This window comes from Brachyistius frenatus, unplaced genomic scaffold (genome assembly GCF_029030835.1).
Source record: "Brachyistius frenatus isolate BFR_SWC_R1_liver_20210118 unplaced genomic scaffold, ASM2903083v1 Contig_19, whole genome shotgun sequence".
In the NCBI taxonomy this organism is placed as follows: Eukaryota; Metazoa; Chordata; class Actinopteri; family Embiotocidae; genus Brachyistius; species Brachyistius frenatus.
Window position 1 is genome coordinate 352155 of NW_027210618.1, and position 14203 is coordinate 366357.

The following is a 14203-nucleotide window of genomic DNA, read 5'->3' on the forward strand; positions in this document are numbered from 1 at the left end:
ACACACACACACACACACACACACACACACACACACACACACACACACACACACACACACACACACACACACACACACACACACACCCTGCTGTGGCCCATATCTGTCACCTTTTATTAAGAAGCCACAGCATTTTCTCACTCTGGAGAACATATGGGAACACATCGATGGACTGACCTGTAGTGCCACAATGCTGCTGTTTAGCAGCTCGCTCTCAAGCTCGCCAGTCAAAACCACCATGAGCTGTGTGAGTTTATTTGGACGAGTACAGTACGAAGCCATCTTACAGTGTCTACTGGAAGAGTCAGCTGCAGAAAACAAGCTCTGCGCATCAGCCCTGCTCTCTGAACCGTGGATCCTGAAGGTTGTTTCTGCTTAATGCTTCTCAACAGACCAGTGGAGCTTGCAGCTATGGAGTTATTAGACTTTAAAATGCAAAGAATTCCTGAACTATCCTCATAGGTTGCAATAAGGCTTTTAAGACTGCAAAATGCGCAATAGAACACGCGGCTCCTTACATTAAGGAACTGGCCTCTGCTGACGACCCCAAAGAAACCTGAATTAAGATGTTAGGACAGAAATTATGGGGTAACCCACTGTGCAACACTACAAGCACCGAGGAAGAGGCTGATAGCTGTTGCAATTTTTCATTAGCTCCATCACGAGGACTTAAATAATGTGTCAGGTGAGGGGATATCATGCAGTGTTCATTTTAAAATATTCAAATGATGCACATTATGAGCCAGAGGAGGTCCTCGTACTGCTTCATTTATAAGTTTGGAAATTTATATGTAAACTTTGGAAGCTTTAAGATGTAACGCTAAATAAGATCATTGTTTCAGCCTTGGAAAAGCTGTATAGATCATTTTATTCTATGCTTGCAAAGTCAAAAATTTTAAATAACTACATCAGAGGCGTCAGTAAATACTGTATTGCTGATATAGTGTGTGTATCTTGCTTTAAAGGTTGTGTTAAAACTACCTCCCTCAGATTTTCTAGTTGTGGGTAACAGTGTCACCTACTGGGCAAGGCATTACATTACAACGTATGGTTACAATATAATGCAGTGTTGCGTGTTTCAAGTGTGATTAATCATTTTGGAGTTTAGTGAGATCATCTATTAAGTGAAGGTAAACCCTTTCCTGACCTTTGTGTTGCCACCGGCTCACAGTGTGCTGGAAGACATATGAGGGCTTAAGAGGGAATAAAATGTGGAAAACAATCAATTCATTAGATAACTGCAGGGGAGAATAGGTCTACATCATCACTCTTAAGGAGATGCAGTGTGTCTGTATATTAAATGTCACACATCATTATAAATGTGTAAAACAATATTTACCATAAGTAAAAAAAAAAAATTATTTCTGTGGGTTTAGTAGGAAATATGTTTTGTAAATCACGATAAAGTCTTTCAACTTCTCACAATAGATGCATTCTGAGAGGAGCCCATTCTATTTGGCCTTATCAGATTTCTGTTACCAAACCACAGAGGAGCTGCTGATAAGAAATGTCTACCATAGAGCTTTCACAACAACTAAGTTGAGATAAAACTCCTTCGTTGCATTATTCTGATGTTGCGTTGACTGGAAAATAATTAAAACTACTTTAATAAAGTTGTGTTTCTACTATAAATGTAGATTTTGGTCTCCTATAGGCCTCATACTGCCCCTCTCCTCTGGCCTGCAATCAGTGCCGGCCCTCTCGGTAGATGATTGGTTCTGGCCATGGTGATCCTGGAAGCTCCCGGTCTTCTACTGGATGGAGTGTCTTGCCAACACCTGGCTGCAGACTCCAAGTTGTATTCACACATCTGCAGTAACTACAGTAACAAAAGTAAAAACCACAGTATCCTACTATTCTGTCAAGCTCATTTCCTATAAATGAAAGAAAATGAAAAGCTAAACTGCAGCATGCCCGGTGAAACGGCTCAGTGGAGACATACTGTGCAGTAGGAGCTGAGAAAACCATCCTTCAGAAGCTTCACCAGTAAGATCCACGCACACAGCCTTCAGGCCTCTTCACAAAGACACACTTCTCAGCAGACCAAAGTGGAATGATGCTCAATGCCACAAATCGTATGTTTTGTTAACATTCATCTCTGCATGATTCCTCAAATCTTTTCAGTCTGAAATTATGTAACACCATTAATGAATAACCTTCACCACAAGAATAGATAACTGTGTACGATTCTTACAGCTCTGCTTTCTCTGCCTCTCGTCTAAGTCAGCAGCAGCAGCAGAAGACGACACGTCCAGCAGGCCAGGACAGTTAGTAGCAGCACGGCACCATGGGTAATAACAAACCAAATACACACCACAGACAGAGCAGGAGACATCAAGGCTAAAAGCTTTCTCGGTTTGAGTAATGTATGATGGATGAAATACTGGACAAGTGGTTAAGGCATCCCGGTGAAGTTCAGTGTACCAATGCTATTAAGTTTTAACAAGTAACTTCATCGTTAAAGTCGAATATATCCTACTTCCATTGTATCTCTTTGTCAAGTGGTTGATATCCATATTTCAGCTGATCTATTGATATAAAAAATGATTTTTTTTTTTTTTTAACTCCCTTATATCAGCCCCAAAATCCCAGTATTAGTTATGCTCTTCCCGCGTTGCTTTCACAAAGTACTGAATGACAGATACTGTAAGTACATTGTAGCTGCCCAATGGCTGTTGGGAAACTTCTGCATGCAACTGTACAGGTTCTTCTTTCAGTCTTTTGTCAGTTGTTTAAATCCATCCAAATGTCTGTTGTCACCTCACCCATGATCCACGATGTAATGTTGCTTATTCCCAATTACTTCTAAAAAACAACACATTTAGTTATCGAATCCAAGCACCTTCCATTCAGTTACACCAACACCAGACAGAAAATAATGCATGTGGTTTTTCCAGGAAACATTTATTTCATCAATAGACAGGATTCGCATCTTTCCATAAACAGGTCAGTTAAATATTAACAAATTTACAGTCATGAGGAATGTAATAAAAAAAAAGAATTCAAAAACAAACAATGCTCGTCTTAAAAAAAAAAAAAAACACGCTACCCAGGGACCCCACCCAGAATAACTTCGACCACGGCGGCACTGGACCGAGACTCAGGTCCAGTTTCCAGCTCCATTGTTACTCGCTCACCCGTTCAGTGCTTCACAGTTCATCCTTGTCTGTTTTTGCCTGCGAAGAAAAAAAAAAAAAAAAAGTTAAAAATTAACACCCAGAAGAGTCAATATGCCAACATCAGAGTTCTTCATTCTGCATCCTCAACATGCAACAAGTGTTCTCACTGTTTCTTCTTCATCTTCCTCATCCATAATCTCCTCTTTATCTTCAGAGTCATCCTCTGCTGGTTCTTCAGGCTCCTCATCTGGCTCCTCCTCTGGCTCTTCTTCAATCTGTAGAAAAGTCACATGATCTTTCAAAAAATAATCCAACACAGTCTCCAACCGTCATCAAGCTGATGCTTAAAATGTTTACAAAGACAGAAGACACTACAAAAAGGGAAGTGGAACAATTTCTGAAGCAAAAGCAGCACCAGGAGGAGGAGGAGGAGGAGCTGAGATATCCCCCCACCGAAATTAAAAGCATTGGCTATGCAAAGTAGTACAGGATGTGACAGCTGGCGTTGACTTGCCTGTTCGTCCAGGGGTACATTCATGCTGAGTCGGAGCATGCGCTCTATCCTGTCTCCATAAGCCTTTGTGTCGGCCAGCTGGTAGCCCGAGCGTAGCGTGGCCGTCTCGAAAAGAACCACAGCCAGATCGGACGCAGTCTGGTCCTCGGCATCGTCCTGAGAAAACAAAAATCACACAGCTCAGCTCCAACTGCTCTACTATGTTCAAAAATTTGCTCTGAAACCACATCTAGCAGGATGCTAAAAAAGCAATAAATTATTTTATAACGTGCATAATATGGCATCATTAAAGCAATAGATGTCACAACGGTCAAACTTACATCAAGTCTGCTGAGCATCTGCTTGATTAGAGGATGTTTGGGGTTGATTTCTAGTGTCTTCTTCTGGCTGGCATAATAACTGAGGAAGGAGAGAGAGAGAGAGATGAATTACCACATAAGCTTAGAGTGCATTAGTAGTAGTGGCAGTAATAGTCAGACATATCTCTGCAATAATGAGCAGAGCCATCACTGGAAACGCTCAGGATTCTCATTACTAACTTTGTGGAAATGTCTTTTCCTGTCTGGTAAGCTTGTGCCTTCATGATCCTCTCCATGTTTCCTGACCAGCCGTACTGACTGGCAACCAAGGCGCATGGTGAATTGGTCAGTCGCTGAGAGAGAACAGCCTTCTCAATCTGTTGGAAAAGAAAAAAAACTTACTAAATAATGTAACTGAATAGACAAAGCTTGGCTGTTGCAGTCAAAATTTAAAAAAAAATAAAAATGCAGCCCTCCCGCAGCTGGTGTTTATTTCCCAAGCCATGAATATTAGACCATGACTGGCTCTCTACCTTGTCCTTGAGGGCCTTGTCCTTCAGCCACGTGGTGAGAGGTTCATACTCCTTCTCCAGGGCCTCCCTCGTCTCCTTGGCCTTGTCGCTCTCGTCAAACTTGACACCCTCCTTCGCTACGTTCTGAAAGCGTTTCCCGTCAAACTCGGGCAGCGCCTGGATGCAGTACTCGTCCACAGGCTCCGTCAGGTAGATCACCTCGTAGCCCTTCCTCAGCAGCTTCTCTACGAAGGGAGAAGCCTCCGCCTGTGGAGGGAAAACAAGACGGATGATTTCAGCCCACCTTGTACGTGACGGCTTACACTCCTTTTACCATAACTGAGCATTTCACCCGACCAAACATGTTCCCTCACCTCCTTCCTGCTGGTTCCAGCCATGAAGTAGATCTTGTCCTGCTTCTCCTTCATGCGCTCCACATACTGCTCCAGGCTGGCCAGGATTGTTTCACTGTTGGAGGTCTGGAAGCGCAGCAGCTTGGCGAGACGGGTCCTGTTGGAGTGATCCTCGATGACACCCAGCTTGATGTTGGTTCCAAATTCTTTCCAGAACTTATCGTTGTACTGCTCCTCTGCAATCTTCTTGATCATGTCCAAAGTCTTACGGACCAGCTTCTTACGGATGACCTGCACAGGCGCACAAGATAACAGTCTGAGTCACCTGATGGTGAATGCGGCTATAAAAATCGGTCACTGACCGACTATTTCAGTCTACATCCTTTTCCACTATGTGATGTGTGTGTTTGCTTTGTTCAAGTCCCCGCTGCAACAAGAGACAACAATCTGCAAGCAGCAATCTACATGCTGAAAATTACAACTTTTGAGAAAGATTTTGATCATGCAATTAGGCAAGCCTGCTTGGTTGGTCTTTCACTGGAATTTTAGGGCTCGCCTCCCCACATGGCAATGTTCCACTAAAACAAGGCCCCCGCTGCCGCTATTCTTCAAGGGTACCATCAAGGCATCCTGCGCTGAAGGCCACTCAAAAAGATTGCGATTGGGTTTAAGAAATAAGAGAAGCAGGAGCGTCTTCTACAGCAGAATGATGAGTGCAGCCAGACATACAGTACTGGAGGAAATCAATCTGGCTACGCAAGACGAGATAATCTCATATTCCCTTTAAAATATATGCAAGATTTTCTATTCCTAACCTTTCTCTTGAATTTACAACTGTAACCTGGTTGTAACCACCTCTACGTCCCCCTTTCTCATCCTGAAAGGACATTCTGACCTGTGCCCTACAGAAAGTACGACAAGTTAAGCTTTCTTGCCTATTTTCTATTTGCATTAATTACAAAATTACTTTCAAAAATACTTCAGACAAGACAGTAAACTAAGGGTCATTAAGTATTAAACTACAACGTGACATCTGAAAACAAAAATAAAACCTTGGTAATGAGACAGTGTTGTGTGTGTGCTGCATGTTGGGCTCACCTTGAGCAGTTTGTGCTGCTGCAGAGTCTCTCTGGACACATTCAGAGGAAGGTCATCAGAGTCAACCTGACAAAATAAATGTCCCTTAATCAAAGTGCAGGTGATGGTAAAGCAGAGGCAAAGCAGTTTATATTAGGACATGTTGTTTAACTAGAGTTAAATATAACCCACCACTCCCTTGACGAAGTTCAGGTACTTGGGCATCATGTCATTGAAGTCGTCTGTGATGAAAACTCTCCTGACGAACAGCTGGGGATAAAAAAGAAAAAAAGGCATTTATTTTGAAACTGTTTAAAAAGACTTCCTGAATACATTTTCTCTCAAAGCAAAGACAACTTAGCATAATACTGAACGCTGCTTGGGGTGCACCCACCTTGATGTAATCGTTCTTCTTGGAGCCATACTCATCAAACAAGCCGCGGGGAGCTGAGGTGGGCACAAACAGGATGGACCTGAAGGTAACCTCACCCTCAGCTGTGAAGTGGATGTGAGCCAGAGGGTCATCACTGTCCTGTAGGGAGACAAACACAGTTCTAATTTAGAAAATTAAACAAACAATGGCAACCGCTCTACAGTACTGTTTAATGCTGGGCTGTTCATGTGCCTACCTTAGAGAAGGTCTTGTAGAAAGCCGTGTACTCATCCTCCTCCACTTCCTTCGCTGGTCTCTGCCAGATGGGCTTGATATCATTCATCAGTTCCCAGTCCCACACAGTCTTCTCAACCTACGACACACAAGAAAACAGTTCCAAAAATAAGACAAAACACATTCCTTTTAAAACAAATTGGACAAATCAGTTCATCAACTTGAGGCTGGGTAATAGTCTTTCAGTATCATCTTACTGTGTCAATATAATAAAGACATGAAGTTACCAACTCCTGTCTGAATAAAAAAAGCAAACCAGAGACTTTAAAACAGGATTTAGACCAGATAGTGTCAATTATTTTAAAATAAAATGTAAATACAGTCCATAACAACCACTTCTCCATTCACATCCTACCTTCTTTGTCTTTGGCTTGTCTTTGTCCTCCTCCTCCTCCTCTATCTCAGCCTCATCTTCAGCAGTCTCTTTCTCCGGTTCCTCTGCTGCCTCAGCATCTTCCTCGATGGGCTCCTCAACTGTCTCAGTCTGGTTATTGAGAAAGAAATGATGTAACTGCTTTTTCGTTTCCATTTTTTGCCAAGTTTCATAATAATAATAAAAAAAAAAGTGCATTGGGCTCAAGTCTGAGTCAAAGTGTGGAAGAAAACTTGAGTAATCACCTTGCTGGCCCAAACGTAGATGGGGAAGTTGATGAACTGAGAGTATTTCCTGACAAGGTTCTTGATGGTCTCCAGCTCTAGGTAGTCTGAGGCCTCTTCCTTCAGCACAAGTCTAAAATCAGATAAAGATAAGCAGGGATTTAACTTCAAAGTCAATGTTATTCTAACATTTAAGAGGAGGGTGCTTAAAAAACAACAACTACATCCTAAGCCTAGGCCGATAAAAGCTGTAATTTAATAACTTGTCATTTATAAAGACGACATATGGACAGTTGTTCCATAATTACAATGACATAGGTTTTGGGAAACGTTGAAGTAAATCCAACAGCAGTTTTTTTTTTCAATGTTTAAAAAAAAAAGGAAACAAACTGGTGTCTTTGTAAGTGACTCACGTGATGGTGGTTCCTCTACCCAGCGTGTCACCGCGGGGGTCTTCAAAGACAGAGAACTGGTTGGAGTCGGACTCCCAGATGTGCTGGGTGTCATTGTTGTGCTTGGATGTCACTATGACCTTGTCGGTGACGAGGAACGCAGAGTAGAAGCCCACACCAAACTGTCCAATCAGCTCTGAAGTAGACTGTCCCTCTGACTGCATCTCTGTCATCTTGTTGAGGAACTCGCTGGTGCCCGACTTGGCGATGGTGCCCAAGTTCTTTACCAGCTCCTCTTTGGTCATTCCAATGCCGGTGTCAGTGATGTGGAGCATGTTCCTCTCCTTATCAGACTGTGGATGGCAACAATACAGTTAAATAACAAACGGATGAAGAGGTATTATTTCCACCAATACAGATTGCCACATTCAAGAAATGTGAACCCCCGCTCTGTTGTGTCCATACTTTTATTTTGATGGTCAGCTCTTCATTAGCAGCCATTACATCCTCATTGGTCAGAGACAACAAGCGGATCTTATCCAGAGCATCCGAGGCATTGGAAATCAGCTCCCTGAGGAAGATCTGAAACAGATAACCAAGTGATGATGTTGAGGTGTGCAAGACATGCCAAACATCTATAGTAATCATCTTTCAGCACTACTGACTGCATGTAAAGATGCTGCGTATTCCTGCTCACCTCCTTGTTCTTGTAGAGAGAGTTGATAATCAACTTCATCATGCGGTTGACTTCGGCTTGAAAGGCGTGCTTGTCAGACTTTTCCCTGATTTCCTTAATCTGAGCTGCGTTCAAACCATCCAGCTGGATAGCTTCTTCCTCCCTGAGGGTGGACAGGCGCACATACAGGTGAGGTGAGGAGGAGTGCACTACAGCAAATCACAGCTGTCCACAAAAAGTCTGTTCTCCCCACTGGGGATCATGATTTAAGTTGAAGGGAAGCAGACACACAAAGGTCGTTCCTCTCATTGAGGCATGTGCAGCAAACCCTGCAGAGCTCTGCCCTGGCTTCAAGTCCTGGGTTGCTGCGAGAGTTTGTGTGCACAAGTTTGGTCACGTTGACCTTGTGTTGTAAATTTAAGGTTTAGGCGATCTTCCCTGACACAACAGTTACAGTTCACTCAGCAGGCATGACCTAAAACAGATATTCAAAGCAGGACCTACCTCTGCACCACCTCATCGTCTGTTCTCGAGCTGTCCCTGCTTTTACCCAGGTCCTCTTCTACTGTCCCGTCGACGTCAAGTTCATCATCTGCCTTTACAGAAGCTGGCAAGGGACAAAAAAAAAAAAAAAAAAAAGTTGTTAGATTTAAATCGTCTCTTTCAGTAACGGCTGCTGGTGTTTCCATGGAAATGTTGATCATTTCGGATTATTTTAATAAAGAAGTACACTCTACAAAACGCACGGCCGAAAATGCTCATTTTAGTCATCTGTAACGTTTGGTCGGTCGGCCTGCTTTATTTGGCCAGAATTTGTGGACATACATCTCCGGAGCAGCAACACTTTTCACGGGCGTGCGAGCTAACGTGAGGCGGCTTCAACAGACGTTGCAACTCCCATCAGAAACTTCTGGAAACCCGATTAGGAATAACGGACACCAACGGTCCATTTTAAGATACACGGTCAACGTAAAATGAATCGCGCTGACGTTCATTAACACGAGATCAAAAACCAGGCTCGGAAAACTAGAGATCTACGAAGGCTCCCCTGTCACGAATAAAGCAACGGACACCAAGTTGACGCTAGCTTCCTGATTGCTAGTGATTGCTGAAATAACGAAAAGTGAGACGAGGTAGTAAATCTCTCCGCTACTCACCAACGGCTAAAAGTGCGAAAAGAAGACCTATCAGCCAAACTCGTTTCATGTTGAGAGACTGCTTTGAATGACGATGTGAGTCTTCAACGCCTGAGACAAAAGCCGGGGGGGGAAGAGCAACGCGTGCTGTACTGGGTTTTACTAGAGACTGACAAGCTGCCTCTCCCACCAAAAGAGCCCACTCTCTTAAACCCGTGATAACCGACCAATGGCTGCGCACCACGCACAACCTTCGACCAATCGCAGCAGAGCATACGGCCCGTGTCGTCCAATCAAATTCTTCAACATAAGTCGGTACCCGAAAATCGTGTCTCGACACCATTGGCTAAGAAGGAGTAATCAGGCACATCACTTCCTAAAATGTACCTTTCATTCTGGGAAAAAAAAATTATAAAAAAAAATATCTCTGTCCACACCTTAGTTAAAGTTTGATTTTCTTATGCAGTGTCACAGTTAAGTGACACCTTTAAAGCCGGACAACATTGAAGATGACGAACGCGTTGGTTTGTGGCTCTACGGCCATTACATTTGTGTCTGTTTCATTATATCTTGCTATGAAACATATCATGTTTATTTATGCATGTGTTTATGATAGTCCTATGTTATTTTTGGCTTTCTGCACAGCACTCTGCTTGTGCAGACATACAATGCATGAGAACATGGTATATGCACCACTCATCTTTATTCACAAGGTGGCACTGTTCAGTTAGTGAGTTCAAATGTGTACACGATGACGACATTTTTATTCCTCCATTATACTATATCAAGATCAATTTGAGAAAAGTGAGATTGTGTCATACCTGTGGTGAATAAACCGGTGGTGAGTAAACAGGATGTCAAGGTTGCTATAATGTACATAATACTGTGTTATACGCTTCATTTGTCTTTTGGGTGTGTGTCTGGTTATGTGGGTGGGCGTACAGTATCAGGCCACAGGTGTCAAATAGCAGTCATTGTTGTATTATGTGTGTCTATGTTAGGGCTACTGTTAATATATCTTGAATGAGTGTCATTAGAAAATACGTGTTACATACATACAGTATAAAATATAAAAGATCCAAGATTTTAAACTTTGACATGAGCACTTTGTCAGCTGCTATAAATCCATAAAGTATGACACTTTTCCAACTAGAATTCAATACCTTAAATCTAAAGGCCTTCATAATGAGTTAGTTCATTATTATTACCCAATGTTACCTAATTTGTATTTATTTCTTTACGAGATAAGAGACAAATGTGATACTAAGTCAGAATAATGAGATACTCGGTCAAACATATGAGTTACCTCATAACAAACCGTGCCCCGCTGGTGGGTTGGTCATTACAAACTTATGCTGGACATTCAACCCTTGTTCAAACCCACAAAACAAAAGGCAATAATACAGTCTTAATGTGCAGATCCCAAAGTATGTCAGGCTGAATGGGGCTGAAATGTATTTAAAATGATGCCTACTATTTTGATGTACTTTTACATTACTGAAGTATTACCTTGTTATGCTACTTTCTACAAATTGTACTCTGTACTCCACTACATTTATTTTAAGATACTAGTTACTTTGCAGATTCAGATTATTAATATGAAATATAAATCACCTCATAAATGATGTTGTATTATTATAAATTAAGCTGGCAGTATATGAAGCGATTAAAATGAGCTCCAGTTGCAACATTAAAGTAATATAGCCTATATATGAATTAATCAACACTTACAAGCAAATAATACATTAAATGGGTCATTCTGCATAGTGAGTGCTTTTACCTTTGGTATTCTAAGTACTTTTTGATGCTGATACTTTTGTACTTTTACTTAATAGGATTTTGTACTCCAACAAAATTCTTATATCAAGTTATAATTGTGAAATATTGCAGGTTACCTCATTAAAGTGTCCTGTTATGACTAAATTATGACTCATCTTACTACAATTTGTATTTATCATGATTTTTTTTTTTTTTTTTTTACTGTTAGAAAAAAAAAAGCTCTTCTCATCTGTATCCTAAGAAGTATAGTTATAAGTTATGTAGTAAGAATGTTGTCTCATTTACGACGAACTGGGTGTTATCTACGAAATCAGCTACAAAGGGAATGGGGGTGACTGTCAGCTGTTTGTCACAAGGTGTAAAAGCTGCCCTGGGAGGAGTGACGTTGAGCAATGCTGGACAGCCTTCTTTGAGTGGACATGTATTTATTTGCTCCTTCTTGCAAGAATAAATGTCCGATATGTTTGATTTTGAATCCAGCCTCTGAGTAATTTTTCTAACACATCTTATGATTTTGAAGTTACCAATGTTATTTATTATGTTATTATACTAACATTTAATCTGATTTAGGTTTCTGGATTGATATATTAATGCTGAAAGAAGGAGAAGCTCCTGTTGCCCTGAACATTACAGTAGTTCTGCGTAATGGCGGGTCGTTTTCTGGACTGCGTGTTCATACCATTTATATAATATATGTATCAGGTAACCTGTGCGAGCTGGTTCAGGGACAGCAAGGAGCTACTGAGCAAGACGCACCGGCCTCTGATTCGCTGGTTGGCTGGGGAGGGGGGGGAATAATTAAATCATCAAACACGGAAGTGACGCAAGAGCCACATACAGTGAGCGACTGTTTCAGTATTTACACTGACAACTCGCGTGCAGTAGTCAAGGAGCTCATTGCGACCTCCACGTGGCCCACCACGTAAAGAACAGAGCCATGGCGCCCATGTCGTTGTCTCTCCTGAAGCTCACAGACTGCCTGCAGAGGGCGAACTTTTTCTCTCATGTCTTACAGGGTTTGCACCACCGACCGGTCCGGTCCCGCTTATGGAAACGGGATTTCGGTGCGGTGCCTCGGGGTGTCGGTCCACTCTTGTTCCGGCAGCCCGGAGCCAAGACGTACGCAGAATGTGTCCGCAGCAGCTCCTCAGACGGCCAGGACACGACGGAGAGGCTGTGGGCTGTTTACAATGCGACCAAGAGGCAGACTGACGGTAAAGAGCGCTGTCCATTCATTAAGATGCAGCGACGCGGTAAAACTGCTGTCGCTTTATAACCCTGTCATGACTCGTGTCTCCACAGCCTCGTGGTACTTGTTGTTTTTGCCCACCTCCTTAACACCAAATCGAAAGTACCGTCTTCAATGTGCTGAGATGTCGGTATACAGAAAATAGGTCAAATATAATGCGAGTCAATAGAACAGCCATGTAATTAATCCACAGTGAAGATTATAATGTCCTGCATGTGTTGAGAACGTGTCAGAGAAGGGTTCATTCAACTTTGGGACCAGTGTGTTGGATTTAGGGAGATTGTTGGACTTGCTAAAGTAACCAAAATGTGTCAGCCCCCAGTCCTGCGTGTTCTTTAATGAGGCAATAGGAGAATATGTCAGGCTCCCAAGATATTTATTTAACAGCAGCAGAATAATCAGTTTACGGAGCTCTGGGTCCAGACTATGTTTCCCTGACCGCAACAGAGTATGTGTCAGTTCACGAAGTCTGAGCTCCTGACTTTCCCTCACCCGGTCTTCTTATAGTTCAGACACCAAAAAAGTCATGTGTATTGATGTGTCCTTTGTTGGTTGGTGGAGATGGTGGTTGTCTTCCTTCACACCCTGGAGTTCTCCAGACAGCCGTCTGTTCCTGTTTATGCCTCAAAGAACAACAGTATGTGACCCCACAGTTGCAGACCCCCTCCTGTGACCTTTTGGTTTGGCACAGTACTCTCACTCTCATTTACAAACACAGCCTTTCGTCTACACCTTCATTCACAACCTTTCGTCTACACCTTCATTCACAAACACAGCCTTTCGTCTACCCCTTAGGATTAATAGTTGATAATACGGCGGCACGGTGGTGCAGTGGTTAGCACTGTCACCTCACAGCAAAAAAGGTTCCGGGTTCGAATCCGGTCCTGGGCCTTTCTGTGCGGAGTTTGCATGTTCTCTCTGTGCTTGCGTGGGTTCTCTCCGGGTTCTCCGGCTTCCTCCCATCATCCAAAAACATGCACCTCAGGTCAGGTTACCTGGCGCCGCGCTAGTGGCAGCCTGCTGCAGCATCGCCCCCCTGAGAGCCCCCCTGCTGTAGCGAAGAAATTTCCCCTCGGGGATTAATAAAGTGTATAAAATCAAAAATCAAAAAATAATACGACCTATATATAATTAATATGATATATATATATATATATATATATATATATATATATATGTTGTATTATTGTAAACATAACCTAGCGCAGAATCGCACAAGATCTATTGGCAGAAATGGAATATCATATTCATAACTTTGTTTTCATTAGTTTATAACACCTGAAACTAAGAATAGTTGTGTTTTTGTGCCCTTAGAGTGAGCTGTTCATATCTGCATAGGCAGTGGGTCCACTTTCACAGAGTCTGGCCTGTGTCATTGCCATGTCTCTACCGTGGCCCAGAAATGATTACCCAAACACTTTGTTTTGTGGCCATGGTAGATTCTCCTGCATGCTAGGGTGTTCAGCTGGTTGCAATCATAGCCTGTATATAAAAGTGGATATGGCTTCCGGTCAGAAAAAAACGAGACCGATGTGGAAGTGCCTTTTAACAGTAGCATCAAGGGCCACTAGATGTTGGCTCCAAAAAGTCTCTGGCTCCATCGACTCCCATTTAACTTTTAACATGAAGTACAAAGTCAATAAATTTTTTCCGCGAGTTGTAATGGTCTCGATTGCTGAAGTCACTCTTTCTTATTAGTTTTGTGGGTGTTATTACCTTATAATAATCACATAATTAATTAGTAATTAGGCTTCAAAAAGCAGCATTTTTGGGGGGGCATGTCTGTTTGATAAACAGGCCTGCGGTGCAGTCAGCAACTTATCCATCACCTTC

At 42.4% G+C, this 14203-nt stretch overlaps 2 protein-coding genes across 3 annotated transcripts in view; one reads left to right on the forward strand and one right to left on the reverse strand.

The window, feature by feature from the left end:
- Positions 1–2885: 2885 nt before the first annotated feature.
- hsp90b1 (heat shock protein 90, beta (grp94), member 1) lies at positions 2886–9496 on the reverse strand. Its single transcript, XM_069695164.1, has 18 exons — positions 9364–9496; positions 8711–8813; positions 8228–8369; positions 7996–8112; positions 7552–7883; positions 7160–7271; positions 6897–7025; positions 6504–6620; positions 6269–6406; positions 6067–6144; positions 5896–5961; positions 4819–5088; positions 4466–4711; positions 4173–4309; positions 3954–4032; positions 3634–3789; positions 3287–3394; positions 2886–3176 (listed from the first exon to the last, which is right to left on the reverse strand). Exons 1-18 carry the CDS (start codon positions 9410–9412, stop codon positions 3150–3152), a joined length of 2406 nt encoding a protein of 801 aa, XP_069551265.1. The 5' UTR covers positions 9413–9496; the 3' UTR covers positions 2886–3149.
- A 2436-nt stretch (positions 9497–11932) lies between these two features.
- Positions 11933–14203, forward strand: part of nt5dc3 (5'-nucleotidase domain containing 3) — a 66282-nt gene continuing 64011 nt past the window's right edge. For both annotated transcript variants that reach the window (XR_011310774.1, XM_069695165.1), the window contains exon 1: positions 11933–12335. Coding sequence is in view for 1 of the 2 variants with exons in the window: in XM_069695165.1 (XP_069551266.1) it covers positions 12059–12335 (277 nt within the window). In the remaining variant the exon portion in view is untranslated. The remainder of the gene's footprint in view (positions 12336–14203) is intronic.